Source organism: Fusarium musae, chromosome 7 (assembly GCF_019915245.1).
Source record: "Fusarium musae strain F31 chromosome 7, whole genome shotgun sequence".
In the NCBI taxonomy this organism is placed as follows: Eukaryota; Fungi; Ascomycota; class Sordariomycetes; order Hypocreales; family Nectriaceae; genus Fusarium; species Fusarium musae.
The window spans coordinates 1,439,828-1,467,550 of NC_058393.1; the positions used below are offsets into that span (position 1 = coordinate 1,439,828).

General features: G+C 50.5%; 10 protein-coding genes across 10 annotated transcripts; 5 read left to right on the plus strand and 5 right to left on the minus strand.

Annotated features, from left to right (window-relative positions):
• Window positions 1-534: 534 nt before the first annotated feature.
• J7337_009630 (uncharacterized protein) lies at window positions 535-2,383 on the plus strand (the record flags this gene model as incomplete). Its single annotated transcript, XM_044827225.1, has 2 exons — window positions 535-1,353; window positions 1,403-2,383. The coding sequence occupies 2 exons, from the start codon at window positions 535-537 to the stop codon at window positions 2,381-2,383; spliced, it is 1,800 nt and encodes a 599-aa protein (XP_044677819.1).
• A 1,499-nt stretch (window positions 2,384-3,882) lies between these two features.
• On the plus strand, window positions 3,883-7,335 carry J7337_009631 (uncharacterized protein; the record flags this gene model as incomplete). The annotated part of the gene is made up of 1 exon (XM_044827226.1): window positions 3,883-7,335. The coding sequence occupies one exon, from the start codon at window positions 3,883-3,885 to the stop codon at window positions 7,333-7,335; it is 3,453 nt and encodes a 1,150-aa protein (XP_044677820.1).
• Window positions 7,336-7,676: 341 nt separating this feature from the next.
• J7337_009632 (uncharacterized protein) lies at window positions 7,677-8,744 on the minus strand (the record flags this gene model as incomplete). Its single annotated transcript, XM_044827227.1, has 1 exon — window positions 7,677-8,744. The coding sequence occupies one exon, from the start codon at window positions 8,742-8,744 to the stop codon at window positions 7,677-7,679; it is 1,068 nt and encodes a 355-aa protein (XP_044677821.1).
• Window positions 8,745-10,226: 1,482 nt separating this feature from the next.
• Window positions 10,227-15,018, plus strand: EAF1 (chromatin modification- protein VID21; the record flags this gene model as incomplete). Its single annotated transcript, XM_044827228.1, has 4 exons — window positions 10,227-10,288; window positions 10,366-10,518; window positions 10,610-13,859; window positions 13,912-15,018. 4 exons carry the CDS (start codon window positions 10,227-10,229, stop codon window positions 15,016-15,018), a joined length of 4,572 nt encoding a protein of 1,523 aa, XP_044677822.1.
• Window positions 15,019-15,567: 549 nt separating this feature from the next.
• J7337_009634 (uncharacterized protein) lies at window positions 15,568-17,733 on the minus strand (the record flags this gene model as incomplete). The annotated part of the gene is made up of 5 exons (XM_044827229.1): window positions 15,568-16,619; window positions 16,672-17,328; window positions 17,391-17,537; window positions 17,599-17,631; window positions 17,691-17,733. 5 exons carry the CDS (start codon window positions 17,731-17,733, stop codon window positions 15,568-15,570), a joined length of 1,932 nt encoding a protein of 643 aa, XP_044677823.1.
• A 1,228-nt stretch (window positions 17,734-18,961) lies between these two features.
• J7337_009635 (uncharacterized protein) lies at window positions 18,962-19,666 on the plus strand (the record flags this gene model as incomplete). The annotated part of the gene is made up of 2 exons (XM_044827230.1): window positions 18,962-19,010; window positions 19,095-19,666. 2 exons carry the CDS (start codon window positions 18,962-18,964, stop codon window positions 19,664-19,666), a joined length of 621 nt encoding a protein of 206 aa, XP_044677824.1.
• A 219-nt stretch (window positions 19,667-19,885) lies between these two features.
• Window positions 19,886-20,821, minus strand: J7337_009636 (uncharacterized protein; the record flags this gene model as incomplete). Its single annotated transcript, XM_044827231.1, has 2 exons — window positions 19,886-20,603; window positions 20,658-20,821. The coding sequence occupies 2 exons, from the start codon at window positions 20,819-20,821 to the stop codon at window positions 19,886-19,888; spliced, it is 882 nt and encodes a 293-aa protein (XP_044677825.1).
• A 205-nt stretch (window positions 20,822-21,026) lies between these two features.
• Window positions 21,027-21,963, plus strand: CWC15 (complexed with cef1p; the record flags this gene model as incomplete). Its single annotated transcript, XM_044827232.1, has 4 exons — window positions 21,027-21,059; window positions 21,107-21,520; window positions 21,611-21,784; window positions 21,910-21,963. 4 exons carry the CDS (start codon window positions 21,027-21,029, stop codon window positions 21,961-21,963), a joined length of 675 nt encoding a protein of 224 aa, XP_044677826.1.
• Window positions 21,964-22,014: 51 nt separating this feature from the next.
• J7337_009638 (uncharacterized protein) lies at window positions 22,015-24,657 on the minus strand (the record flags this gene model as incomplete). The annotated part of the gene is made up of 3 exons (XM_044827233.1): window positions 22,015-23,262; window positions 23,318-23,766; window positions 24,642-24,657. 3 exons carry the CDS (start codon window positions 24,655-24,657, stop codon window positions 22,015-22,017), a joined length of 1,713 nt encoding a protein of 570 aa, XP_044677827.1.
• A 1,809-nt stretch (window positions 24,658-26,466) lies between these two features.
• Window positions 26,467-27,668, minus strand: J7337_009639 (uncharacterized protein; the record flags this gene model as incomplete). The annotated part of the gene is made up of 2 exons (XM_044827234.1): window positions 26,467-27,164; window positions 27,260-27,668. The coding sequence occupies 2 exons, from the start codon at window positions 27,666-27,668 to the stop codon at window positions 26,467-26,469; spliced, it is 1,107 nt and encodes a 368-aa protein (XP_044677828.1).
• Window positions 27,669-27,723: the final 55 nt, after the last annotated feature.

Genomic DNA, 27,723 nt, shown 5'->3' on the forward strand with positions numbered 1-27,723 from the left:
CCATCCGTCTGGACATGATTGTCAAAAACAACGGCCTCATTCATACACACATGAATCAGAGAGTGTGTGGTGATGTTGCTGTCTTGAGCCTCCAAATTGAGTGGAAAACAAGCTCATGTCTAAAAGCGTGATGACGAAAGTGTCCCGCGCTAAGTGAGCAAGGTCTCCACTAAAGGCTCCTCGTCATCCCTCATCGCATGTTTAGCTTTCCTTTGTGTTCCTTCATCAATCTCATTTCAACGAGATCACAAAGAAGCTGTAGATCGATCAGGGGAGGTTCGCCCTTCCGTTTATTTCTCTCATTGACTTGCTTTTCTCAATCTTTCTTGCGCCCCCAGCATCATTCACTTCTTGTGCTGTCTTCACCACGCTAGACCTGTCACGAGCCGAACGATTCGACCCCTCAGTAACTAGGTATAGCTTGTCAAACCTCCCGGACCCTTTCGATCGAGCTAGTCAATACATAAGACGAGTACGATCGATCTCTGTAATTATCGGGAGAGAACACAGCACAGTTGTTATTCATTCAGCATCATGGTGTCCGTCGACGAAGCTGTTGAAAGACTCAAGGAGTCTCGGCCCCCCGCCACAGACGCCTTGACATACCTCACCATAGTCGAAACGAATCTATCCCCCGAAGTTCTTCCAACTCTGGAGGATATTCTCGAAGATGCTGAGCTTACACGTGATATTGGCTGGGACCTCGTGGAGATGCTAATCTCCGTCCCTGGTAGCCAAGGTTGCCTCGAGACCGTTGCCCGCCTTGGGAACCCCCGCGAGGTCATTATCAAGGTGCTTGAAGTGCTTGACTCCAAGGCCGAATCTTCTGAGGCCGGAGATGCCTCTGCGAGCGCAAGTTTCATCACTCTGGTTGGCATGCTGGGCATCCTCCACAGAAGACTGCAGGTCAAGGCGCCATCACGATTCCTACACACGACACTGCAGACCGTTTACCGGGCATACAACCCCCAGGGTGCCGAAACTACAGCCGCGGTTATTGATCTCGCTCGGTCTCTTTCTGGCAGAAAGCGGCCACCGCTGCCCACTCGCCAGTCCAGCACCAAGCTCGAAACACCGTTTCAAGACAGCGACATCTCCAAGAGCGCACCCGATCCTGAGGCTGATGCAGGTCAGGCCGCCGAGGGTGAGGCTGAGCTAGTATCTCGCCTCTTGCAGTCTTTTGTTACGAGTATCCTCGAAGCATATGTCAACTCAAATACGCTTGAGTGGGCGGCACGGCACTTGGAGTATTACAATCCGGAGAGGATCGTGCCGGGGAAACCTACTATGTTGCAAGCTTTCAAGCAGGTCGACGAGCTCCAAGCCAAGGATGCTTTAGTTGGACAGTTGGTTGTAAGTGGCAATTCCCAATGGGGAGATCTTGGTATTAATTTTCTTTCAGTCTGTAGCTCGCGATCTGGGCCTAGCGAAGCTACCGTCAGCTGAGGTCAAGAAGGCCTTGCAGTCACCTTTTGCAGTGAATCCACTTGAAGTCGAGCCTGATCCTAAGAATCCTGAGGGCATCAAACTCTCCACTGGTGGATTTCTTTGCTTGACTGCTTATCGCATGTTTGCATCAGATATCTTTGATGCCGACTACGAACAACCTGACGCTTACATCTTTCCTGAGCACCACAATTTACTCAAACGATTCCTCGGAGATGACCCTCAGACGCAGATAGAGAGCAACCCTGGGACCGTCGAGGCCTTGTTAGTCATTGCACTATGGCTCCACGACCAGAAGCGCATTATTGGACCTAAAGAGACCGACGACAAGGACGTAACCTTCATGTCGTACCATCATTTACTTACGCTCATTTCCGTCTTCCATCCATCATTGCGGGTACGGAATGCAGCGACTGTGCTGGCGGGTCACATCCTTCACGAAGACCCCCACGAGGAAGACAGATTGGGTATTTTAGAAGACTTGTTGGAAAACTGCATGTTCTCGTCACTGAAAGCATGCGCAGTGACATGGCTACGCGAAGAGATCATTGCCGCCCGCAAGGCTGGCTCAACGGGCCGCTTTGCCGATCCGGACTGCCTAGACACACTTCAGTATACCCTTTTTGAGGACCTCGAGTCCTTCGCTGAGACAGATTTGGAGGCCTTGTGGGAGTTTTGGGTCCAGTTCGCACCCTTTCACCTTCAGGTTGCCAACTTCGCTCTGTTCTTGTTTGGTGGTCAAGATTTCAAGCACTTGGTTCCTGCTGGAATGGCCGCAGCAGTTGAGCATCGATACGCAAGCCCCTTACTGACAGCCGCCAAGCGCCTGAGAGAGGCAATAGATAAGAAGGAGATTGATGGACAAGGGCAAGAAGAAGAGGTTTCGATGCAGCTTGGCATCTTGACAGATACCCTGGAGCGTGTCCCATTGCAGTAGAGCTTGATGGCTATGGATTATGGGGGCGTTGCAGCTGACTGAGGTCGGGTCTATTGGAGTACGGCATTTGTAAATACGTAGTACATGGCGATGTATACAGTTTTTTCGGGTTAAGAAACGTAGATATGTCATTATTTACATGGCGCACTTCGTTTCGCTATGACCAGCCTCGGCATATTCTTCATATCTGGGGGTTTTTGGGTTTGTAACTCAGAAACTCAGTTGATATAAATTGGTATAAATACAGTTATCTTACCCGTAGTGGTAAAGTAAAGATCACCTATTCTCCTCAGTTCAATTCTACAAGGTCTTACAAGATATCTTGGGGTTCAGAAATATAGTTATAGGGTAGTGCAAAATAGCCCAAGCTGCCCGGAGCATACAGTCCGTCTAAGCCAAGCCACGACTCAGGCCAACGATGCACAAGGAAATTAGCCTTGTTTCTGGCCCATGTTGCTATTACTGAGTGGGGTCTTTAGTTCTGCCACCACTGGATGCAGGTAGGTACTCTGTAGTCGGATGACGATGGTTTGCCGGTTCAGGTTATTAGGTAGGTGAACATGCCACTACTGGTTGAGTTTATTAGCACCGGAAAGATAAGTTACAACATTGGTTGCTGTACGCCCAGATCGAGATGTGTAAGTCATTGACTCGCTAGAGCCACACGACTAAGAGAGGCTGGCTGGCTGGCGATTAAGACCTGGTTGGGTGCCAGAGCACGTAGACAAGACTTTGTTATTACCGTACCTACCTTGGGCACCTTACCTGTAGACACCTACCTACTTGACGATGCGATTTGATGCGATGCGATGCAACGCATAAGCATAAATGCAGCTCTTTTGAAGCTTGAAACGCGGCATCTGTCCCGAGAGGACTAAATTAGCGGTGCATCATCGACGATTCTTCGCCTGTTCCTTGTTCTGAATGAGACCTTGTGTGACCCCATCAATTCTTTTAGCCTTAGTCTTGGGGAGCAATGGAAAGCAGCTAAAAGGCCCAAAACCCCCGAACGTCAAGGGGTTCCGCTGTGGATAACACGGCAAGTGACATCATTGTATCATTCTCAAGTCTCAACCAGAATTTGGGAAGGAGCATTGACATTGGACATCAAAGAGGCCCATAAGGTAAGGTCACCACCTCGTGACGACGGGGGACGCCTCAACTCTTGGAACGGGACGGCTCGGAATTTGTTCAGGACACTTCGTGCTGCCTTGGCCCTGATCATAGATTCTTCATTTCTTTCTTTCACCCTTTCACCCTTTTTTACACTGCACGCCTCTAAATCATGGGCTGCTATTCGCGACTCCGGTAGCAACTAACATACCGTACCGCCAAGTTTGCGAACAACTCTGTGACACGATAGCGACGCCAGTTCGTCACAGCGGACTTCACGATATACCCTTCAATTGTCCATATCCAAGCAACTTTCCTTCTGGCACAACTCAAGAAATACATCACAAAAACCTTTGAAAGACGAGAGGAACTGCCCATATAGCGCCATGGATTCTCTACAACAAGACCCCAACAGGCTCAAACTTGAAGTATCAGAGCAACACCATCACAATGACGATGGACAGCAATCTACAACACTAATCACAGATACACATGGGGATGTCGCCTACCCTGCTCCTATCCCACCCTCAGTACAGTCCCCCGAAAGCCCCAAGTCGCCGCGAAGCCCAAAGGACAACATCGACCCTGGCCACGGCGTTCAACAAACACAAGTCAAATCAGAGCCTGCACATCTGCCACCCGCAAACGATTCAATCTCACCTAAGAAGTTGCCAGCCCAAAAGAGTCGACCAAGACCGACCAAGTCCTGGCAGACTGAGCAGCCACGGCGCGATCATCACCACCGTTCCTACTTTCGTCCCGGCCCAGCCAGAGCTGGCACCTCATATTTGAACAAGGCGATCTGGGAAGCACCAGAGGACCCGAGGCTCAGCTCAAGTGATAGTTCGGTAGCATCGGCTGGCGAGGATGAACTCCAAACCAGCCAGCAAGAATCCCATCATAGTGAGCACAAGAAGAAAGCAGGCGAGAAAACAAGCGGGAAGGCGAGCCATGATGACGATAAATACGGCCATTTCAACATTGGTAATCAGAACTACCAAACATCCGGCAAGGTCAAAAAGGATGGTCGCTTGCGCATCACGGTCAACGAGACTGCAGGCACTGGATACTTGACTAAGGCTTTGGGTGCAGCTGTCAACAAGGTCACTCCCGCAAAGGCCGAACAGGCGGACAATGTGTCAACTCTCAAAACTCCTGAAAGCCCACGCCGGTCATCTTCTTCGACAGCTGTTGCAGATCCCAGTCCTCAAGCACGCTTAAACATTGTGATCATGGTTATTGGCTCACGAGGAGATGCCCAACCCTTCTTGAAGATAGGCAAGGTTTTGAAAGAGGATTATGGGCACCGAGTACGCATCGCCACGCATCCAGCGTTTCGCGAATTTGTCGAAAAAGATTCTGGTCTTGAGTTCTTCTCTGTTGGGGGTGATCCATCAGAGCTCATGGCTTTTATGGTCAAGAATCCAGGTCTGATCCCAACACTTGAGACAGTCAAGGCTGGAGATATTGGGAGACGGCGAGCCGCAATGGCCACCATGTTTGATGGGTTCTGGCGAGCATGTATCAATGCCACAGACGACGAATCGGACCGCCAGAACCTAAAGATGATGGGCGAAAAGGACCCTTTTGTCGCGGACGTTATTATTGCCAATCCTCCAAGCTTTGCACATATTCACTGCGCCGAAGCACTTGGGATTCCTGTTCATTTAATGTTTACTTTTCCTTACACGCCTACACAAGCTTTCCCTCATCCCTTGGCAAGCATCAAGAATTCCAATGTGGACCCTGGATATACAAACTTCATCTCTTATCCCCTAGTCGAGATGATGGTATGGCAAGGCCTGGGAGATCTGGTCAACGAATTTCGTGTCAAGACTTTAGCTCTAGATCCCGTCTCGACCCTCTGGGCTCCAGGTGCAACATATCGCCTGCATGTGCCATTCACATACTTGTGGTCACCGGGTCTTGTCCCGAAGCCACAAGACTGGGGAAGCGAGGTTGACGTGGCTGGCTTCGTATTTCTTGACTTGGCTTCAACCTTTGAGCCACCAAAGGAACTGGGGGAATTTCTAGCAGCTGGGGAGACTCCAATCTATATTGGATTTGGATCGATTGTTGTTGATGATGCAGACAAATTCACACAAATGATCTTCAAAGCTGTCGAGCTGGCTGGAGTTCGTGCCCTGGTATCTAAGGGCTGGGGTGGACTTGGTGGTGACGATGTTCCAGAGAATATCTTCATGCTCGACAACACCCCTCATGACTGGCTTTTCCCGAGAGTCAAAGCATGCGTCATTCACGGAGGCGCCGGAACAACAGCCATTGCGCTCAAATGTGGCAAGCCTACAATGATCGTTCCCTTCTTCGGCGACCAAAACTTTTGGGGTAAGATGGTGAGCAACGCAAATGTTGGACCGGAGCCAGTGCCATACAAACACCTGAATGCCGAAAAGCTTGCTGAAGGCATTGAATTTTGTCTTACTGACAAGGCAAGGGATGCCGCTGGAGCAATCGCCAAACGAATCGCAGAGGAGGGCGATGGCGCTGTTAATGCCGTCAAAGAATTTCACAGGCAGCTGAACTTAAGAAGCCCGAGTCTCTTGCGATGCTCCCTCCTCAAAGATCACACAGCCGTTTGGGAGTTGAAAAACACCAATATTAAACTGGGTGCATTGGCTGCCGACATCCTAGTGGACAACGGCCTGTTGACCTGGAAGCGCCTGAGACTTCTCAGGCATGTGGAATGGAATGACTTTGAAGGCCCCGGGGAACCTGTCACAGGAATTGCCGGATCCATAGCTGGCACAGTCGGTGAAGCATTTCACGGCGTTGCAAGCGTTCCTTACCATTGGGTAAAAAGAACAAGAACAATCAGCAAGAAGAAGAATCAGAGGAACGCTAGGAAATCTAAGAAGTCGGGCAACAACATAACACGACACAATCCGGCGGACTCTGATGACCCAGTGGATGCTGCCTCGTTGCACACTGAGACAACAGCTGGGGACACCGGAGGTCAATACGTGGGCGACATAGCGAGCGGTGTGGAAAGGACAGCTACTGCCATCGCCAAGGCGCCCGTGGACCTCTCGATGGCACTCGCACAAGGTTTTCACAATGCCCCTCGACTCTATGGCGACAATACGGTACGACGTCCCATTCGAGTGACAGGTTTCCATTCTGGCCTCCGGGCGGCCCGGCATGAGTTTGCGTATGGAGTCTACGATGGCTTCACAGGAGTAGTTCGCCTGCCGTTCCGTGGAGCAAAAGAAAATGGACCGATTGGATTCGTCAAGGGTACAGGTATGGGATTGACAGGCTTGGTCCTCAAAAACCTCTCTGCTATTGTTGGCCCGATTGGGTACACACTCAAAGGCGTTGTGAAGCAGGCTGAGCGGTCCAAGACGCCCCAGAAATACATCCGCCGGGCTCGCATTGTCCAAGGGCAGAGGGAGTATAATGCGCTCCCAGAAGACCAGCGAAAGCAGTTAGAAAAGGAAGTTATGGAGGGATGGCATATAATGGATGAGTTGAGAGAGAAGATCCAGGATTTGGAGAAGCAACGAGGCATAGCGGGACAGATTGATCGAGTTCTCCTTGACACGGAAGTCATTTTCGAAGACGTGGACGTTGCCAAGAGATCCCTGGAAGCGCTCAAACAGGGAAAGGCCCTAGAAGATGTGGTAGACCCAGATCGAGACCGAGGTCGTGATGGAGGAAAATCCAAGCGAAACCGAAGTATGTCGATTCGGAGGTCCTTTAATTTGACAAAGAAGTCGAGGGAGGAAAAACGCCTCCCATCGCTGGCTGATGCCGAGGAGAGCATAAAGACAGGCAGGGGAGATGAGGGACTGGATAAACTGACCGTGCCAGCAAGGTAGTATCGTTTGCTCATGGGGAAGTGCATGGCGTTGGGTTGCTGTGGTCTTTGAACGCATATCATATACCCAAGGATCTTTGTTTTAGACTATAGTCACACTGTAAGCTTATTGAACTGTATAATTTCGCGATCAAAGTGTCATTCTTACTTCTCTGTAATGTCTGAGTATCTCCTTTGTCCTTCTTCTCCTTCTTCTTGTTTTCTTCTGAGTTAGGATCACTTTTGGTCTACGTAAAAATGCATCTCTGGAAAGAATTGATCCCTTTCCCAGAGCAGAGGTATTATTGTGTCGTTTTGGTAAGCTGGTAGTAAGCTTTCATAGCGAACTCGCGACTGGTTGATCTACCGTCGCCGATCGTAGTCCCGATGACTCCGATGCCGGTCGTAGTCTCTGTTCCGGTCACGGTCGCGGTTGTGGTCGCGGTCTCGGTCACGGTCACGATGTCCATGCCTGCTGTCTCGATCCCTCTCGCGTTCACGCTCACGCTCACGCTTGTAACTGTCCTCATGGGAGCGACCCTCCTTTCGTTTACTTTCCTCTCGACGATACTCGTCCAAGCGTGGCCGTCTGTTCTTCTTTCCGCCCTGATTCCATCCGCCGAGATCCTCTTCCCCTTTGAGCTCCGTACCACCAAGACCGAGTCGGTTCGGACGTCGTTTTACTTCCTTGACTTTATCGCCAGTTTTCCCGTCCCAGCCCATACCGCGGAGAAGAGCTGCGCCGAATTCTTCTACTGGCATGGCTTCATAGTCATCAAGCGTGGTCTCTCCTGCCCCTTGGATGTCGTGACGGCGGGCGTCCTCTTCAGTTGGATGGATGATCTTTTTATCGTCCTCCTTGTTGCCTAGTAGAGCGTCCAATGCTTCGTCATCTGCTGTTCGTTTGGGCGGTGGCTTTTTCAGGTTGTCATCAATCGAGATCGGCTTCTCCTTGGACTCTGATCCAACATCCTTGTTGGCGTCCTCAGCCTTTTCCTTAACCGTCAGACCCCATTTGATTCCCTTGTCCTGATCCGCAGGTTCCGTCTCGATGGTTGCGTTGTTTTGTTGTGCTCTTGTCTCCTCGGGTAGCGAACTTTTGCTCTTCCTCTGGGCTCTGGCCTCTGATCTCCAGTCGTGGTTTGGCTGTCTGGCCAAAACATATTCCTTCTTTTCCGTCCTCAAGTCCTTGGCCTTGCGCTCCATCTCCGCTCCGTCCACCCCAAAGCCTGTGATCTTCTCATGCCGTCCTCGATGCTCATAATCATCATCCTCAGAGTCGGAAGCGCCCCCCAAAGCGTGTGGTCGTGGCCGCTTCCCTAGGGACGAGGATGGATTTGGTTTTGATGCCTTCTTCGAATTGTTATTGCTCGACGTAGCGCCGAACTTGATTGCTATGCGCGGAGCCGAAGGCTTGTTCTGCTCGGACATTTTGGCGGATGTTTTTATTTGAACCTGTGTAAGTTCATTTGAAGAGATGGAATTATTTTTGAAAGACGTCAGCTCGCAGGCACCCTCAGCACTGTGGCGCACCATATTTGTGGCGGTGCTCAATCGGCCCCTGGGGTAGTAAGAAAACAGCAGACCTTAACGTAGCATGTCAAAATAAGCTTTGCAATAAATATCCTAAGCTTCATAAAAGGCCACTGGAATATCTTTGTCTGTCGACAATGGGGTCCCGAGTTTTCTTTCCTCCCTCACTTGGGCGCACCCCCAGGTTAATGCACTTTTAACTGTGGCGTGTACCAACCAACAATTCTGCATCTTCTCTGTACCATGTGTATCATTTGTACCAATGTATAAAATAACCCCGTCCAACAGGAAACATCGTAGACACCTTAATTATCATTGAGAATTAGATGTCTTGTATATACAGAGGCATCTTATGGTTTTAAACTTCTAGGTCTCCAATCTTCAAGTTTTCTGCACTTCGCCAAGGTACTTATGTTCCACATTGCAAATAGAGTGGCCGTATTATGAGACTTTCCAGGACCTCCTCCTCCGGAACTTGTCGGATAGTAACCTTTTATTTCAACAAGGCCAAGACCAGCCGAATAAGAAGAGGAGGAGAGATTTCAGCCCTGAGTGATCATAGTAACAAGAGAAGAATGATGTGTCAAAGTGTAACAGGCTCTAGGTTTGCGCTTCCATTTATACTTGGATTTTATTTACGAGAAATGGCTGCTATAGACATAATACAGAGCAGCATTCAGTAGGTTTGTTACGTACTGGACTCGTCACCCACTCTCTTTGGTTTCTGCTAGGTTCTATTCGTACTGTAGTTGGCTCGTAATTGGGTTAGGTTGGTACTGCGCATGTACAAGGGTGCATTGCCATTCTATTCCCCTTTCTGTTCACTAGCGTTATGCTCACTAGCGTGTTGGCGCCGCAAGCGTAAGGAAATCTGTTATTAGTCTTATCAATTGATCACGAATCATGGTATTTTCTGGGATAACAAATTGTCTCTCCTCCTTCTAATCTTAGCCTTATCCTAAACCTTGCTCTTCCCTCTCCCACCCACCGCTGGCTCGTCACCCACTATTCGCTGACGCCTCCAGCTGTTTGATTGCCCCCCCCCAAGCCCGACGGGACCATTAACCAACATCCCCCTCCCCGACACTTTCCCCAGCCTACAGCGCCCACCGCCCCCCCCGTGCACTCACGCTCTAACTAGGCTCCACTGCTTTCAGCGCATTAAGCTGTAAACCACCAACAAACCGCCCGTTTATCGTCTCCCCAGAGACAGAAATTTTGACGCCCTCCAGCGACGTCGCCTTCAACAACGACACCCCAAAAACAATCAACAACAGCGTCTTTCATCCTATAATACACCTGTATTCATCTCAGGCGCTCAAGAATAATATTTTGCAACGTCCGTTTCGTCCAAAAACGGATGTCGCGGCCGTCGATGCTATGACTGAGGTCGGAGCCGCCGATCTATCAAGGCTGCTTCAAACAAAGCGCAATGAGTGCAGGTCAGTATAGTCTCAGATGAAAGAGCAAAAATTTTCGATCGTCAAGATATATTTTTCGGGCTGCTAACCTGCCTCAGTTCAATTGTGACGTCGCGGAAGCGCAAGCTGCGCGAGCTGTTCGCAGTTGCGACACAGTCCGAGGGTCTCCCACACCCAGTCTTGACCAACCCCGACGCGCCGACCACAACACCAGCGGAATGGCAGTTCTTGCAAGCCAACGATATCATCCAGTACGTCCTGCGATATTATTGCGCGTTTTTCCAAATTGATTTGCGCGCGTGTCGGCCTGCCAATGTATATACTATACTAACATGGATACAGAGGCAAGACGCTGAACGAAGCCAGTATCCCAGCGAGACCAACAATCTCGCTCGAACTCTTCAAAAAGTCTCTGGCAAAAGCCGTATTCATTGCGCCCGAGCCCACACCGAAACGGACGCTCGAGGATGCGAGCAAACCTAAGACTGCGAGTGTGCAGGACAAAGAACAATATAATGGAACCTACCCACCTCCCAAAGTTAGCGATGCATCTCCAAAACGAACGCCGAGTCCTCCGCCTTCGACGGATCCCGCTACAACCGACAAAGCGAGCTCTCTTCCTACGCCGACAAGCCAGCCTGTGCCCCTACCTGAGGATGCAATTGTAGATCCGACACCGACGACCAGTCCTATTACCCAAACCGCTACTGGCATCAATGCAAATCTAAAACCAAAAGTGGAGGGTATACCCAATGCCTCAGAGGTATCAGACACGCCTGCACCACGCCAGCCTCAAGTTAGCTTTGAATCGGGGACAAAGGGAGAGAATGCTGGATCAGGGGCACTAACGGCGGAGAAAACAAGTCGAGTGGCCAGTACTTCGTCTGATGCTAGAGGTGCCGCGTTGACAGTCAAGCCACCCACAGATGCCGCTCGTGCGCCTGACGCCCTGTCTTCGCCTGGTTCAACTGCACAAAGCGCAACTACGCCCGCGGTTCACGACGATGCTTCGACAGACACAAGCCCAGAGCACGAAGGACCACAGTCTGTGGAGCCAGCTGAAGAGAAACCGACCGAGGATGAGATGGACAAGAGAGCTGATGGGAAAGATGATGAGAAAGAAACGAGTGACGATGTTGATGCTCCTTTGAGCGAAGACATACAGAATCGTGTGCTGGAAGCACCCCCCGACTCTGCTGAAGCTCAATTGCTGCAGGAATCTATACGATCGAGTGTTGCGACGGAGGTAGCGGCAACAGTAGCGAGCACTAGTCACCAGACAAAACCCGTCACTGTAGCGCCAGTTTCAGAAGATGTTGATATGTCGGGTGCCAATGATGTTGTTATTCAACCGATTGCACTCGATGCTAACGAACAAGTCAAAGAAGACAGTACTCGGGCTAAATCTGATATCGATATAGCACGAGCCAGCGCATCCGAGAATTCAGAGGAAGTGCCAGGCATTAAAGAGATTCCAGACAGTCAGGAGGAGCCCCCTGAGCAGATGGATGTGGATGTCCCTGAGCCCATAACAACCGTTCGAGCTCAAATTCAAAGTCAGGAAGTCAAATCAGATGGGAGTACACAGGCTACCGAGAAAGCCCCGTCAACACCTACGCCAACCCCCATTTCTGATGTTGCCACTGTACCTGCGGAGTCGGCATCCAAAGAGTCCCCCCCAAAGGTTGAGCGCGCTGTTACCAGGGTTTCCTCGGGGGCCATGCGCCCAAAGTCAGTCAGCGAGATCGTCGGTGAAACTCCTCGACAAACCCCATCCTTAGAGCACACTTCGACCAACAAAAGCCTGGACAACCAATTAACCCCCTTGACTTCGACGCCCAAATCGCCAAGCTTAAGACATCGCCACATCTCTGCTCATCAAAGGCAGAGGTCACGAAGCCAGCCCTCGACTGTTGTTTTCGGAAAGCAATCCAAGAAATTAGATGAACGGTCGATAGTGGCCAGCCAGCGCGATCCTATCATACCGACCGAGGACTACTACACTCCCCTTTTCGTCCAGGGATTCGCTGGCAGCTCCTCCTGGATGCAGCCCATAGAGAAGATCTTATACACAGCCAACAAGACCGTGACTACCCCTGACGCCAATCTTGCCATTCAGGACCATCAGGCTTGCAAAGTTCTGCGCAGGGTATACCACCTACAACAGCATGACAAATGGTCTCTACGACAACCCAAGCGCTGCCCTGAGCCAACACGCCCCCCGTCACACTGGGATGTCATGCTCCAGGAAATGAAATGGATGCGAACTGATTTCCGAGAAGAACGCAAATGGAAAAGGGCTGTTGCAAAAAACCTTGCATATGCTTGCGCAGAATGGCACGAGTCTACCCCCGAAGAACGAAAACTGATGCAGGTTTCTGCTGTGATACCTCCGAAGACCCAGCCGGCCCCTGACCTTTCGATGGCTGATGTTGAGGGCGAAAATCAACTCACACCTGATCTCATCTCAAGCGGAGATGTCGAGTCTATTGACAACCTGGATGATTTAACTGAAGATTTTCCAGAGACGATAGCACCGTCCGCCATCTTCTCTCTGCAAGATGACGACGTTATCTTTGGACTTCGTCGAACAGCTGCTGCAGACCAACTTCTGGAGGAGCTACCTATGTTTGGAAAGCCTCTCCAGGTTCCCAAATTTGACCTTACAGGCCCTGAGTGGGATCCTGATGCTCATTGGCGACGGCCCGCTCTACCACTGAGCAAGTATGTCGAAGGTCACATGAAGCTGGTTTCAGATGGTCCCCCAAGGAAACGCAGCCGATATGATTACCAGAACGAGGACTCGGATGACGAAGGTGAGGCTGGTTTTGTCAGCAGCGAACCTTCACCCAGCCTTCCTCTACCCCCGGCTACAGACGAGGTGGCCCTATTTAACCCCGAGATGAAGCATATCCGCGATCGCCTCTATGTTGGGCATCAGTTCCGACCGCCCTCGGAATATCCGATGCCATTACAGAGCTTCTTCGAATGCAGAAGCCCCTCACAGTGGACAATCAACGAGGACGACGAACTCCGAAACCTTGTCCGGGAATACTCTTACAATTGGTCCCTTATTGCCAGCATGCTGGCGCCCAAATCTCGCTTTACTTCGGGTGCCGAGAGACGGTCCCCATGGGAATGTTTCGAGAGATGGATTTCTCTCGAAGGACTTCCAGCCGATATGTCCAAGACCCAATACTTCAAAGCCTACACAGGACGCATCACCGCGGCCCAGAATTTCATTGCACAGCAAAACCAGCTCGTGGCACAGCAAATTAACCCTGCCAATGGCGCAGTTACGCCTGGACGGAGACGCCCCCCATCGACTCCCGTCAGAGTGGAGAGACGACGGAATCAGAAGCACCTCACACTTCTCGATGCAATGCGCAAGCTGGCGAAGAAACGGGAGACAGCTGCTCAGAAGCAACAGCACACAGCTTCGCAGAATGCAGCCAATAAAAAGGTCAATGATCCTGCATTACAACGCCCCAACAAGACACCGAGAGAATACAGCATCATGCGACATGAGCGAGACCAAGCCCTGGCAGAAAAGATGGCGCAGTATGCGTCAAGGCAAGAAGCTCAAAGACGAGTAAGTTCTACACATTAGAAGATAGGTACCAAGCTGACATCCTCTCTCTCAGGCTGCCTTGCAAGCCAGGGCTCAAGGTCCAGCTCAGATGGCTGGCACTCCCGGAGCTGCGCAGGTTGGTCAAAATGCGGCTCAAGTTGCTGCCGCTACCGCTGCCGCCGTGGCAGCAGCCAATGGCATGAATGGTGTTGGCCGACTTAATGTACCTAACCAGCTTGCTGTTGCCGCCGCCGCCGCCGGCCAAGCTCGTCCAAGAATGCCCATGCAATCTCCTGTTCCCAATGGCATGAGCGGTGTCCCGTCTCAAATGGCTGGCGGCCTCGTTCCACCTAATCAGATGACCAGCGCGCAACAAGCCCAATTGCAGGCAATGCAAGGACAACACAACCGCATGCCCATGCCCAATCCTCAGCCTGACGTCAACTTGATGATGCGGGCAGCACGCATCTCTGAACAACAACGTCTGGCACAGATGCAGCACGCTCAAGGCGGCCCTGGCACTCCTGGCCAAGGGGCGAACGGTTCCCAGCAGAGCCCCCCCTTGAACATGCGAAATGGTGTTAACGGCATCAATGGGGTGAATACAATGAACCAGCAGAACTTCATAAATAACGCCCAGGCTATGATGGCACAGTTCAACTCCGGTAATCTCGGTTCGCCACAGGCCAATGGTCTTCATATGCCGGCTGGTCCTGCTGGCTCAATAGCCCCACGACCACAAGCACAGCTCCCTCCTAGCATTGCCGCTCAGCTTGTTCAACTCGAGGCCCAGTTTCGCACTAAGAACCCGACACTACCCCCTGATCAGATTCGCCAAATGGCAACAGAGCACCTGACACGCCTTATGATGGCTCAGCGTACTGCTATGAACTCTGCTGCTGGTACGGCGAACGGCCAGGGCGGACTTGCTGCTAGCATCGCCGCTACGACAAGCCCTCATCAATACGCTGCGCTGCTTCGCCAACAGCAACAGCAGCAGGCAAGTCAAGCAGGTAGCCCTGGGCAACAACACCAACAGCTTCATCAACATCAACGAGCAAAACAACAGCAGCCTCAACAACAGCAGCAAGGGCAAGCTCAGGTCCAGGCCCAGGCCCAGGCTCAGCAGCAGCAACAACAAAGACAGGCAAGCGGCAGTGCTACACCGTCAGCAGGCTAACCGTACAAAACGGGCAAAATAAAGGAAAGTTTCTTGTTTGGGTTCTAGAACCACTGGTTTGGTTGGTGCATGGGAAGCGATGAATATTGGTGTTGATCTTGTCATGAAAAAAGCGTGCAGGCAAAAAGAAAGGGCATCATTCTGGTTCTGGTTGTACAGTTGCTTACCCTTTTTATGTATGAGCAACGGATGGTTAGTATGGCATAGTCGTGATGAGTTGGAGATCATCTGTAGATACATTTTATTAATTCTTCGAGGCGTCAAATAGGCGTATCATTACGCTAAGCCTCGAAGTCATCGTCTGTTCAAGGCGATTTAAAAAAAAAACACACCACCCTCATATGCAATAGTGTTCACCGTGTCGCGCATCCACAAGTGAGACGATGAAGAGGAAATACGAGCACAAGAAGATAGAATAAACACATCATTTATCTTAACATCCATGCCATGTCTATACTAATGAAACCCAACGCCGTTCATGCACATAAGATGATACAGCCCGCCTCGACGCGGGAATCTCATGAATATCCATCATTCACTATGTCTCACTCAGCTTGGTCCACCGTGCCCGCCCCTAGAGCCATCACCTTGGAGCAGTAGCCTGGGCTTGATGAAGTCCTCGTCTAGATGGTGGAACACGCTGGCCGGATCTTCTGAGGACCAGAGTTGTCGGAGGGCATTGGTTGCTGTTATAGGTTGGCCACCGGGGGTCTCTGTCGTGGGAGTTGCATATGCACTGTCTACTCGAGATGGAGGAGCTGTGCTAGCCCGTGGCAGTGGTGATCGTCGCGCTGGCGGGGGCAGGTCGGAGACGTCAATATCACTACCAATGTCGGAATCGTCGTTATGGCGAAGGAGATCGGATCGCTCTGGGATAGAGTTCTTTCGACTCTTGCTAACAGGGCGGCCACCAGTGTGCGGAGATGAGGCGCCTGAGACATAACTAGCAGACTGGCCAGCCTCGAGACTGCCAAGGGCAACGCTGCCATTCCGGCGAGGATTATATCCGATCCCCGTTCCTGAACGCTTGACCTGAAGGCCTCCGCCAAAGGTCTCGATATCGAACTCATCGTCACTGTCAACTTCCTCAACAACACCGGTCCGAATACCCAGGATCTCAAGCATTCGAGCGGTCGTACCACCAAAAATGATGACGGTAAGCACGACAACAACCAGAACAGTAGCTCTAAGTGCGGGCGCGTTGTCGCCGGTGAGCAGAGCAGCCAGCGCCACGCCGACAGCTCCACGGAGGCCAGCCCAGTAGAGCATGGCCTGGTAGTTATAAGGCAGCTCATCGCCAACCTCTTGGCCGCGTCTGCTGGCGCGATATCGGATGAACCAGTTAATAGCCTTGGACAAAGGGAATACAGCGACCCATCTGGCAGCACAGACAGCCAGAATAGTGACAATGATAAGAGGCGGCTGGAATGAGAGGTTGTTGTCTGTGAACAAAGCCAGTCCCAGGTAAATGAAGATGAAGTTCTCAGACAACTGCGATAAGATCTGGAAGATGAACTTGGTGGTGAGTTGAGTGCGGCGTGACATGTTGAAATAGGCATAGTGCTTGAGTGTAATACCGCAGAAAAGTAACGACACGATACCTGCATGGGAATTAGAATGTGTGCAGCACAAGCCAGGACTGGAGCGACATACCAGACATATGAAGGCCGTGAGAGAAGAAGTAAGTGGCGTAGGCGATCAAGACGATCAAACAACTTTCAATCTTGGGAATACGGCGAAGGTAGGTAAACTTGAGCAGCAAAGCAGTGCCCACGCCAACAATGAAGCCAATAAACATGCTGCAGAAGAAGACGAGCAGAAAGATTCCTGTGCCTTCGAAGAAGCTGACGATGCCAAGATTAGCAGCCTCGCCCTTCTTGTACTTCTGCGCAGTTTCGAAAATGACAATGGCGATAGCGTCATTGAGAATCGACTCTCCAAAGATGATGGTATACAGCTTGGGGTCAACCTTGTAGGTGTTGAAGATTGCGAGAATAGTGACAGGGTCAGTAGCGGAGAGAGTTGCGCCCACGGAAATCGCATCGACAAAAGTCATGCCCAACGATCCGGGGAGGAGTGTAAAGATGTACAGGATCAGGCCAATAACGACAGCCGACAAAAAGGTGCCAGCAAAGGCAAAGGTCAAGATGGTGCCAATATTGCGGAAGAAGTTGGCCTGATGTAGCTCATAGCCCGAGGATAGGATAATAGGCGGCAGAAGAAGGTTGAAGAAGATTTGGTAGTCGAAACTGATCATGTTGCGAATAGAGTCGCCAGAAGCTATCATCAAGACAAGCCCGACAACCATTCCTACAAGGAGAAGACATGTATGTAAGCCATTGATCCCCGGTTTTTGAATTCAGGGAGCGCACCAGCAAAGATTGATATAACCGTTTCGTGTATAGCAGTAACCTTCTTCATCTGCAGCATATAGCTTGTGAAGAAAGCAATGATGAGCAGCATAATCGAGATGAAGAGCGCCCACGCCGCGAACAATTCCTTCTGGGCAGAGTCGCCCTCTGGAGGCCATCGTCAGTATATCTTGTGGTGAATGGTCTCTTTTCGAATGGGAAAACGCACCCTCAGGATCGCTCTCTTCGTCGGTCGCTCGCTCTATGTTCGATTCGTCAGTCTCACGTTGCGGAACCAGAGATAGGTGATGAATAGCGTACTAAGGAGCTGGAAGCCCATTCCGACGAGCTTTGCGGAAGCCATTGTATTTTATTTGCGTCGTCTCCGTGTCCGTGTCCGGTCTCGCTCGGTCTGTTTGCGATAATTTAAAGCCGTCGCGATCGTTCAGATCAAGTGGGAAACCCTTCGCGCGAGCCTCGTAAGCTGCGGCACTGGAACATTCGCAAGGGAGCACGAGTATCGAGAGGAAGCGGTATTGGAACCGCAGGACGAATTGCCGTAGATTTAGTTGCTGCTGACGACGTCGACACGAAAGGAGAGTCCAGGCAGCAAAATAGCGAATGTTGGAGGGAACAAGTTGGCGTGCCCTGGTCTGGGTAATACGATTGGAAGTTAACTAGAGGGGATAACCAAGTACTACTAACCCAAGGTTAAGGTGTAATGGAACTAAGCTAGGTACCTGAAGTGTAAGGTGGGCCAACTGAGCAGCTAAGATAGGTACAGGTACAACCAGATGAAAGGCGACAGCTTTCAACAGACCAAGACTCTGATTGGCTCACCTTTGATACAAAGGATATTACCTACCTACCTGTTACCAATCCGAGCTGTTCACATCTAGATCAAGTTGTCAAATTCGAAGATATATTCTGGTCGATAGGGAGTCAACTATAAATTACATTCTCCCATATGGATTCTATCAACACTGAAGAGAAAGATGATGTAAGATTATTCCACTCTGAAGTTGTCATGATATATGCCTCGCCTCCTGTACGTAGTATAACCCATCATGCTAAAAGTAATACCAACCTCGGGACTTGAAACAAAGAAACAAGCAAACATATCCAAACTCGGGGTCTGGTTAGTTTGCTTTCAGCTTGTACAGCATTGGACCCCATGTAAAGTATGTTGGTAGGATTGTTTTGCAAACGAACCATTATTGCCTTCGTGATCTCCCTACCTAATCGACAAACTCACAGTTCTTGACTACCTGAGTTATCAGTAAGGTTCGCATCTACTGCATCCATGCGGGGCCGTTGGTGGGGGATAGGGTGTCCTGTTGAGGCTCTTCAGTAGGTCAATCCGCTAATCATACTGGAATTTAGCCCCTGGGAGGGCGGGGGACGACGGGCAACCTTGAGACGCTGTCAGGTCCCCTACACTTAGTCCTAAAGCCTTCACTTCCATCCATGGGAAGCTGTCAACTTCACAACCCAAGAAGGTAGTTGAACAACTCCACTGTCGCGTCTACGACAAACATTAAAAATCACAACGTCGATCACGCAAATAACCTGTAGGAGCACTCGCGATCACAATGTATCACCTCGCCAAAGGCATTTACCTCTATGCGACCAGCAAAGAAGGTACCTTCACCACCTCATGATTTCCTTAGGTTCTCTCGAACGCTAACCTCGCTATCTTTCTAGAATACTCTGTAATTCTTTTAGGCCTTGACAATGCCGGAAAAACCACCTTTCACGAACAAGTCAAGTCCATGTTTCTACCAAACAGACCCGACCCGAAGCTCAAGACAGTACCCACCGTAGGCCAGAACGTTTCGACGATACCCCTTCAAGACATGTACCTCAAGCTTTGGGACGTAGGCGGTCAGCACTCGCTCCGCAAGCTCTGGGAGAGTTACTATGCAAGCTGCCATGCTATAGTCTTCATCATCGACAGCACAGATATTGGCGACGGAAACATTGAACATGAAGAGAACGTTGGCAGACTGGAGGAGTGTCGGCTAGTACTCGAGGACGTCCTACAACACTCCGAAACTGAAGGGGTACCACTTCTAATTCTAGCAAACAAACAGGATCGCGAGGATTGCGTCGAGACAATACGAATCAAGGAGGGTCTAGTAAAGAAGGTCATGGAGGGAGATAAGGGCTCTGCTGTCCGCGACTCTCGCGTGCTGGCCATGAGTGCTCTGACTGGCGACGGAGTCCGAGAAGCTATCGAGTGGGTAAGGACCAGAGTACAATGGAACAAGGAGTCTCGGCCGCCTGTGATGCGGTAGTCTCTAAGAAGAGCGGCCTTTATGTGCGATCACTAGAGCTTATGAGCTACGACAGTACCTGGTTTGGCGTATGCATCGGAGTTTGTATGGAGCATCAGTAAATCACTGTTTAGCCTTGAAGCACGGGAAACACTAAGCGACCATTTTGCGGGGTATCATGGTTTCTATTGTCCTCTGGGTTTATTGTTTTTTCTTGGTATTAAGTTGCAGATGTTGGCATCACCTGTCATTCTCGGCTGTCAACTCAGCCATGAGCCCTCCCTTGTCCCTTCGCTTTGCGTCCTCAGCCAGCTTACTATCCACTAGGTCAGATAGCTCCTTAGATCGGTTGAGTGCTCCTTGAGCACACTGGATAAAGAGTGGTGCGTCAAGAGAAGTTCCTCCCAGTTTGGCAATCTGACAAATCTCTCCATGCTTGTTGAGACTGTATGTGCAGTGAGAGACTCGCAGTTGCTCCTCAAGCCAGTTGGTATCAACGAGGACTTGGCTTCCATCTTCGCTAAAGAAGCTGAAGGTGACACAGAAAGGGGAGTGTAGCCAGCTAAGAGGCACGGGCTCCCGCTCAGCAGGTGTGTATATGGTGAGGTTTTCTCCCTCAATGCTGGAATCTGGCTTACGGAAATGTCGAAGAGCTGCAACAACTGCTAGACAAGCCGCATCTGTAAGGTTTCCATCATGCGTAAGGACGTGAAGATCGACTCTGATAGACCAACACTTCTGGCCGGCGATGAGGCATAGTGACTCGGTGTCTAGCGCGCCAGATCTTCTGATTGTTTTCTCAAGAAGCCTGGAGAGAAGAACCTCCTCGAGTGAAGGGCGGTTGACCTCATATGAAGGGGCAACCATGGGACTGAGTTCTGATGTGATTGTGAAAACTCCGTCAAAGGGACGGTCTGAGTATGGCACAGTGACTTCTGCTGAGACTTTTGCTAGAACTCTGAGAGTTTTGTTAGCAAGGAATATATATCACCAAGACAAAATAGTGAAATACCTTGTTTTTCCATACTTGACTTCCGCAACTCCATATTCATCTCCAAAGGTGAGTTCAAGAGGCCGGAACTCGTCGAATCTGCGCCCGTCTAATCGCAAACCCTCATCGAGAGCTTGGGTGACAAAAGTCCTCTCAGAAAGAGAAGGCTCAGCTTCGCGAGGCATGATTGACTATGATTTTTGTGTGAATATTTTGTGACAGGAAATGCTGTGTTTATAAACTGTTAAAGCGTAATAGACTGAGAGAAACATTGAAGAAATTCTGCCGGGCGGTGAGCTTCTCATGCACGCCTCGCGTCGGCAACATTCAAGACTTCCTTATTGACATTGAAACATCATTTCTTCAAGAATTTATTGAGGAACTATCGCCATGACTACCGCACATAGACCTACGTTCGATCCGGTCCGTATTTTTCCTTCTATCTCTTCAGCGCATACTGACTTTTCCAGGCCCGTGGCAAAGAAGCCCTCCGAGGTCCAGCCTACCATCAACGCCTCCTCCCAGCCCACACACAACTCAAGTATCGTCAAGCCGGTCAAGGCGGCGATGCTGACGAACCCACGCGCGATCTCGCTGCTGAGCTTCTCGCTGCTGAAGCCACCCATTTCACCAAGAAGAACGGCGCCCCTGCCCTCATTGACGATGCCGACGAGGACGACGAGACCAGCGTGTCCAATGGCGCGAAGCGAGCGCTTCCAAGTGCAGATGGCGAGGGAGAAGACTTAGAGGCGATGAGGCGGCGGATCTTGGTAGAAACAAGAGATATCGATGCCGACGATAGCGAAGAGGACGACGATGACAGTGAAGACGATGACGATAGCGATGATGACTCCGATGCAGAGCTACAGAGAGAGTTGGACCGTGTACGAAGAGAGCGAGAGGAGAGAAAGAAGAAAGAGGTAAGGTTGATCGATTGTCTGACGCAGATAATGGTTTGCTGATACACTTCACAGGAGGCCGAGCGACTCAAAGAAGAGGAAGAGGCCCGAGAACGAGATATTGCCCTGGGCAATCCTCTCCTCAACAAACAAGATTTCACTATGAAGCGCCGCTGGGACGATGACGTGGTTTTCAAGAATCAGGCGCGTGGCACAGAGGACAGGGGCAAGAAAAAGGAGTTTGTAAACGTAAGTTTGGTAATTCTTTTTCGCAAAGCATTCTCTGCCAGCGACTCAGTTCTATATGTATTTCTTTTTCTGTTTATTTTTCCTTCAAAGACGAAGAGACATTATTCGCTAACCCGTACCTTTAGGATCTCCTCCGTTCCGACTTTCATAGGCGCTTCATGAGCAAGTACGTTAGATAATGTGATAGACAAACTCCTCCATTTTAGACATTAGATACCCTGAATTTTAAATCAAGCACTCTCCTGCGGCCGTCTTCGTCCGTCCTTTGACTCCGAGGCCTGCTCGGTGAGGATCTTGTTCTCCAGGCCTTCGAAGGCTCCGAGAACGTTGCCGTACTTTTGATAGGTTCCCTCGCGGTAACCATCGTCAATGCGCTGGATGTTACCCTCCTCAGTCCATCGCTTACCAATGAGCTCGTCGAATGTCTCGTTTGGCTGGCGCTCGAGAGCCCAGAGAGCCTTGTAGGCTCCGCCAAGGGCGCAGGCGTTGCCGCCAACGTCGAGCTTGTAAACACCGTCGCTGCCGCCGAGGACCTCGCCAATGACGCGGGCGATGGCTGGGTTAAGAGAGCCACCTCCAACGAGGTAGATGCGGCGGGGCTGAGCTGGTAGGCCGGATTGAGTGCTCTCAACCAGGTTCTGAGAGCGCAGGCGCATAGACAGGGCCTGAGACTCAACAATCACTCGAGCGTCAGTCTCCTTGTCCCATCCTCCCTTAACTTCCTGAAGGTCAGAGCCATCTGGCTCGCATGAGTATCGCCAAGTGCCTGCACGGATGTTGGGCACCACTTCGGTAAGGTAGAAGTACAGACCAAGCTTGCGCCTCTCGCCCTCCTTGGCAGCACCCAGAGCAGGAGTGTTCTCAATAGCCTTATTGAAGTTCTCCCAGCCGGTAGGGCCGTTATCAGGCTTGGGAAGTTGGTCTCGCACTCGCTCGCGTGCTAGGCCTCCGTTCTTGTAGCACAGCATAAACATGTAGTGGCCGTCGGTTGTGGGATGATTGAAGAAGTGGTAAGCACCATCAGGCTTGTACTTTGGTGTGTTCATGAGGAATGTCGTCGAAGTACCGAGAGAGACGATGGCGTCGAGAGGTCGAAGGGGAAGGGCGAGAATAGTTCCGGGGTTATCACCTGTGAATGGTGTGATCTGGCAGTCAGGGTGGAAACCGTGACGGTCCACGAAATAGGGAGAGATGGAGCCCAAAACAGCAGCACCATCGAGGCAAGGCTCACCCAGTTTCTTTCGTAGGTTGAGGGCATCACGCTTGCTTCCAGCAGCAAGCTCGAGAAGAGGTTCGCTGTAAGTTTGGCGGGACATGTCCCAGAGGTTCATACCACAGACATCGCTGACATCCATGGGGGCGATGGCGCCGAGAAAGACGGATGCCAGCCATGAGGAGACGAGGGAAATGTGAGCCGTCTTGGCGTACATGTCTGGGAGGTCCTTTTTGAGGCGCATAATCTGGGTTCCAGTAAATCGCTGGTAGATTTGTTAGTGTCTGGTTTTCTCGGGATATTCGGGAATCTCAGCTTACATGGTGAGCACCGCTGCCTGTCACCTCAGCAAGCTTCTGGCGACCGCCAAGAGCAGCATCAAAAGCGTCACATTGAGCCTGGGTGCTCTGATCCTGCCAATTGGGCGACCACTGGTGGGAAAGGGCCTGTGGTAGCTGAACAACCAGGGGGAGACGAGGATCCAGATGGTGAAGAATCTCGTAGGCATTGCCATTCCAGTAGACACTGCCATGCTGCTGGCAAGAGCCGCTGATACCGCGAATATGAGATAGAGGAACAGGCATAGACTCGGCCAAACGGTCGAGGACGAGATCTACAGACTCTAGCCACATGGCAACGGGGGCATAGACCTCGCCTGTCTCCTCGTAGACGTGGACACCTTTCTTGAAGCCATATTTGTGGCCAAAGTCCTTGTCGAAGTCAACCTTGGCTTCACCTTTGACCTTGAGGTCTGAATCGACAACCAGAGCTAGACATGGGTTAGCAAATTGTGGCGGCAGCTGAGAATTTGGTTGACGTGCCTTTGAGCTGCTGAGTCGAGAGATCGAAGCCTAGGTATAATGGCTGAAAGTCCGAGGACTGATCCGGGGAGTTGGATCGAGCAAGGAACGGCATTGTGAATAGCTTCGGGTAAATGTCAAGCTGTTGAATCTAGGTACTAAGGTAAAGAAGGATGCTATATCCAAGGGCGCCAACCACGGCCGGCGTCAATGGTAGCGAGATGACGAAACAAGAGCCAATTCAGTGGGTGACGTAAGAATTGGCAGTCTTGTAAGTGCGTGCGTGCGTGCGTGTGGTGAAGAGGGTCTTTTACAGCGAGCAATGGGTGAAAAGCCTCAGTAGAATGGAAAGAATACGGGTCAAGTTGTGTGAGGCAGGGAAAACACCAGAAAAAGCCACGAGCTGGGCTTTATAGCTTACAACGCGTGTACATTGCCTTAGCTGAGCAGTCAGTAGAGCAACTGCATCATGTTAGACCGCCACCCTCCAACAGGGAAGAATGAGGTAGACACACACTAAGGTTGTCTTGAGTGGGTAACATGCATCAGAATCAACTCCAAGGTTGGCATTGTTAACTGTAAAGGCGTGGATGCAGTAATGGCAATGCCAATACCAATATCATACCAATATGGTACACCCATACAGAGCTAATAATAATTCTGTGCTGTAACTTTATCTACAAGTATGTATTTACCTACCTACATAAAGGCAATAGTCACCAACATCATGCTCTAAAAATTGGGTTGAGAGGTCATATGAACACAATTTCATGCCCAGGGAATATATCCGCCTGTCTACCTATTTGCTGCTGCTAAGTTAAGTAGTGCATAGGGTATAGATTACCTGGTAGCTTGGTCATCTTTGCCTAAAAATGAGCAATACGCAGTTTTTCTATTTGACATGTTCTCTCTCTCTCTCTCTCTCTCGTCAAGATTATCCAATTCCTACTCTGTAGTAGTACTTGAAGATGCCATCAAAAGAATAAACTATGTACGTAACTCTCAAGAAAATATGGGTATTTTTTCTCTCACTTTCCATCCTCCGTATCAACGTGGGGTTGTCTTCTCCGCTGAATGAGTCGCTCAACCCAACGAAGCCAACCCCAGTTTTTCATCAAGACCCTTGATGATCGATAAAAGGAAGCCTGGGCTAGAGTTGGGAGGGGCGTGTAGTTACAACAAAATGCCTGCCTAGGTATGCTGTTGCAAACACGACACTTCAACACCTGAGAAACTTTTTTAAGCATTCACATTCGGGCAAGTCGTGCACGATACGGCCCAAGCCGAAGGAGGTGTGGAAACGGAAGAATAGGAATTGATCACCAGGGACAGACGCTACAAAAGTCATGAAAAAGAGGCATGATAGAACAAGACTAACTATCGGGAGGATTATGTAGTATGGCCAAGAGTCTTTGTTACTATGTGACTCTCTTCTTGAGTCTATGCATTAGAATATCTTCAGTTCCAATCCCTGAGCAAAATACGATAATATATTAACATCAGAAGCTCACGGTCATACCATGGCATGTTCTCAACAATCAAATCTTCACTTTCTTCTTCCTTCAATTCCAGAGCTCTATTTGCAATTAGCCTAAATCCATCAACAGCTCCCACCCCAGCCAGTCCCATCTTCAGTTTATATCCCGGCCAATAGAACCCGTGACCTCTCAAAGTCTGGCTGCTCCTCATGAACAAAGTCAAGCCAATGAGTAACCAGCGCTTCTAACTGACAGTGAGAAGGGGGCGTGAGGAAATTGATTCCAGTTTCTACCAAAATTCTTGACTTTAAACACAGAAAGTCATTGGAATATTTCTCTAATGACTCCGTCTTCGAGAGTATGTATTTTGTTTGATGTGCTCAAGGTGGTATACCTATATCATAGCCATGAGCCTCAAACGTGGGGGTCAGTCATTCAGGTTTGGTGACATCCTTGCCGCCTGGAATCTCATCATCTTTCTTCGGCATCACGGACAGTTCGATTCCACTTCTCTTGTTCTCCTCCTGTTGGGGCGCGTCTTGGCTGGAAAACGGAAAACGGAAAACGCCACAAGGATGACCTGCATGCACCTATCTTATCTGCATTTTCTATCCGTACATATCTAGTGTACACACATTACAGTCTGTGTAGCATACCTAATCCAAATCTCATGAGTTGCTGTTGTCTTTATGAGTGTAGACCTTTCCTCCTAACCTTTTAAGCTATGCGCCCCGCGAAGCACACTTCCTTATCCCTTCTCTTCCGCTTTTAGATTACACATGTCTATGGTCTGCTCTATTGCACCAATTGCTTCATATCAATGCCGGCACTGGCCCGGAACAAGATGGTAAAATCATGAGAAAGAAAAGGGTGTGCACTTTTCACTGCATATGCACATGCAGATGCAGATGCCATCGACCTTCCTTCACCGACGGTCAGGTCGACAGCTGCCGGTTATTGAGAGATCCTAGTCTGAACCTCTTACGGCCTCCCATCCGGCTGGGCTCCGCTGGCCCGCAGCTCAGGCCCCAAGAAGCCGAGCTAGACCCTAGCCAACAAGGGGCAAGGTTGGCTTGGACGTGTTGTACCCAATTCATAGGGCAGCTTTGAAGAGAATAAGATACAGCATGGCCGTGATCGATCCCCAGGATCCCAGGCTAAAGTCTCGCTTCTGACAGGGCATCCTCCACTCTATTGCTTGTTTCTGTTCCTGAGACCGTCGCCTTGTTCATGGGAGCCATTGGGTTCATGAGCATGACCACTACTCTTGTGATCGTGGTGCTCGTGATGCTCATGATTGTGGTTCGACTCGCCCTCTGCCTCAGACGCATCCTCTTCGGTCTCTGGTGGCAGAACCACAGTTCCAGGGATAAAGTCGTCGAACCTTGCCTTGGCGGTAGCCTCCTTGGGCGAGAATCGGATGCGAACTCTTCTGACACCGCGAACTTTCCCTCCGACTTGAGTCCGCACCGCGTCTTCGACTTGCTGTGTTGTGTCAACAGACCACGCACCAGGTACGGTCATCTCGAGGTCCACAAGATAATTCTGGCCTGATTTGATACCGCTCACTTCGCGTAGAGCAACTTGGTGTCCTTCAACCACGTTCTTCAGTGCTTTGTTGGCCTGTTTTGTTACTGAAGACTTGATCTCATCATCAATGCCCTGGTCTGCCAGTTCGCGAAAAGCAGCAACTGTGTTTCCGGCACCAGCCTGGATAACCATGATGGAAATGAGAAGACCGCCGACGGGATCCAGCCACGCCGCGTTCTCCATTGCATTAGCTCCCATGATGGCTGCCAAAGTGACGAACCCTGTTAAACTGTCGACTCGGTGATGAATGGCGTTCGATGCAAGAACCGACGATTTACGTTCTCGAGCAACCTTCATTGCTGCAATTGGTCAGCTCTTATACTTTCAATCCCAAGGGTGACGCTTCACACGCGCTGTCTAGCACCGCGACCCTCAGAGCTGGGAGAATACTTACTCGCATGGTAAAGCCATTCCTTAATCAGAATGGTCCCTGCTGCAAGCCAAGCGGCATGCATACTCGGGATCCCGAGTGCTGCAGCTCCATGAGAATGGCTATGGCCGTGTCCGACGTGTTCCAGGATACCATGTGCGGCTTCAGGGTAAAAGTGTCCATAAAGACTGATACCGCTGTCCCAGCCCATGTAAAGACCTCCGGCCAAGAGCATGCTCGAGACACCGAGTGATCCCAGACTCTCTACCTTGCCAAAGCCCATGGGGAACTTGTCTGTTGGTGGTTTGAGACTCCATGTAACTGTCGCGAGTGTCAAGATATCGGATGCGAGATCTGTGATGCTATGCCATGCATCGGCGGTCATTGCTTTGGAGTTGAAAGCCCATCCACCAGCGAATTTGGCAATTGCCATGCCCAGGTTAGAGACCAAGCCAATCCGGGTGATTCGGACGCCGGGGTCGTCTTTG